This window comes from Bison bison, unplaced genomic scaffold (assembly GCF_000754665.1).
Source record: "Bison bison bison isolate TAMUID 2011002044 unplaced genomic scaffold, Bison_UMD1.0 scf7180017864482, whole genome shotgun sequence".
NCBI classification, from domain to species: domain Eukaryota; kingdom Metazoa; phylum Chordata; class Mammalia; order Artiodactyla; family Bovidae; genus Bison; species Bison bison.
The window spans coordinates 7,428,178-7,429,638 of NW_011495042.1; the positions used below are offsets into that span (position 1 = coordinate 7,428,178).

Sequence of the window (1,461 nt, forward strand, 5' to 3'; positions counted from 1 at the left end):
TGAATCACCCCCCCCCCGGACACAGGGCTCGTTAGAACCTAAAGCCACGGCTTCCGAGCCCAGCCGCCTGACCCGTCAAGGTGCCAGCCTGGGCTGACAGACGGAGGTCTTGGGAGTGCAGAGGTCGGGCTCCAGGGTGGGGCTGTGCTAAGCCCAGACTGCAGGGCCCCCGGCAGTCATCCTCGGGGATGTTGGTTCTGGCAGGTTCTATTGGCCAACATCTTCTGCTCAGAGGCTTATCACCAGAATCTCTTCACCCTGTCTCAGCTGGACAAGCGTGAGTGGGTGCTGGGCTTGAGGGGCGGGGGGACCAGGCGCCTGCTGAGCAGCAGAAGGGATGGCACGTGCTCCAGGTGCTGTGGGCACAGACGCCGAGGTCGCGTGTGCCGCGGGGAGATGCCTGCGCCACCAGGGCCCCTCCTCAGGCTCCCTGAGCCCAGAGGCCCCTCCTTGTGGGGCGCTGCTGCCTCCAGGGCCCCTCCACAGGGTGAGCTGTCCTTGGAGAGAGCGCTCCAGCAGCGTCCCTGCTGTCACGGCCCTCTCCTGTTTCCCGCGTAGATTCTCCAGAAAACCTGGATGACATGGTCAAGAAGGTGTCCCAGCAGATCCTGGAGAAGCGGGCCTACATCTGCACCCACCCCCTAGACCGGACGTCCTGAAGAGGGCCCGCGTCCCCACGGCCGCCGCCCTGGATACGCCACAGCAGCCCGAAGGCGGAGAACGTGGTTTATTACAAATCGACTGTTTCTCCTCTTCACCCGACCTGTGGGCACTGCTGGTAGATGTGTTCTTGGCCTGTGAGTGGACGCGGGGTAAGCACGGAGCTGCAGAGACTCGCCGGCTCGGGGGGCACCCGGAGGAGGCTGGCGGGCACAGGTCCTGGCATGGGGGCTACGTCTGTGAGGCCGCACGTTCTCCAAGAAACAGCTCCAAAACTGCATACGTGTCATTGGTCTTAATTTGGAGCAAAAGACGCTTCACACACACCAGGAAGCGTTTAGCACGGCGTGTCTGCCCTTCGAGTGTGGGCAGTAGACACGCGTCTCTTCTGAGCCAGCTGCGGGTGGACAGAGCTTGATCCTCAGGCCCACCATCTGGGGCTGGCTTCCAAGGCCCTTGGTCCTTGGCATGAGGGCTTTGCGCCTTGGCGCTGGGCCTGCTCCGGTGATGCTGCTGGGGCAGCAGGGCTGTCCTGGGGCTCCTTGGCCTCTCCTCGAGCACGGCTGCATCTCCCCCTACATGAGCGGCGTCTCCCCCGGCTCGAGCAGGGCTGTGTCCGGGCCCCTGTCTGCTCCTCGCTGACATCCTGTTCTGCATGCTCACCTGGCAGGCTTCAGGCACTGGTCTGGTTCCTGGGTGGTTTGTCCAGAAAGCTCACCCTCTACATTGTCTTGAGGCGTCCAGGCTCTCCTGCTCCCCTGAGGGGGAGTCACTGCCCACGGGGGCGACGGGAGCCACATA

At 63.7% G+C, this 1,461-nt stretch overlaps 1 protein-coding gene across 1 annotated transcript in view; it reads left to right on the plus strand.

Moving 5' to 3' along the window:
* Positions 1-938, plus strand: part of ACAD9 (acyl-CoA dehydrogenase family, member 9) — a 49,851-nt gene extending 48,913 nt beyond the window's left edge. The window contains exons 17-18 of the mRNA XM_010862492.1: positions 205-277; positions 559-938. Of these exons, the coding sequence (XP_010860794.1) occupies positions 205-277; positions 559-659 (174 nt within the window). The 3' untranslated portion in view covers positions 660-938. The remainder of the gene's footprint in view (positions 1-204; positions 278-558) is intronic.
* Positions 939-1,461: the final 523 nt, after the last annotated feature.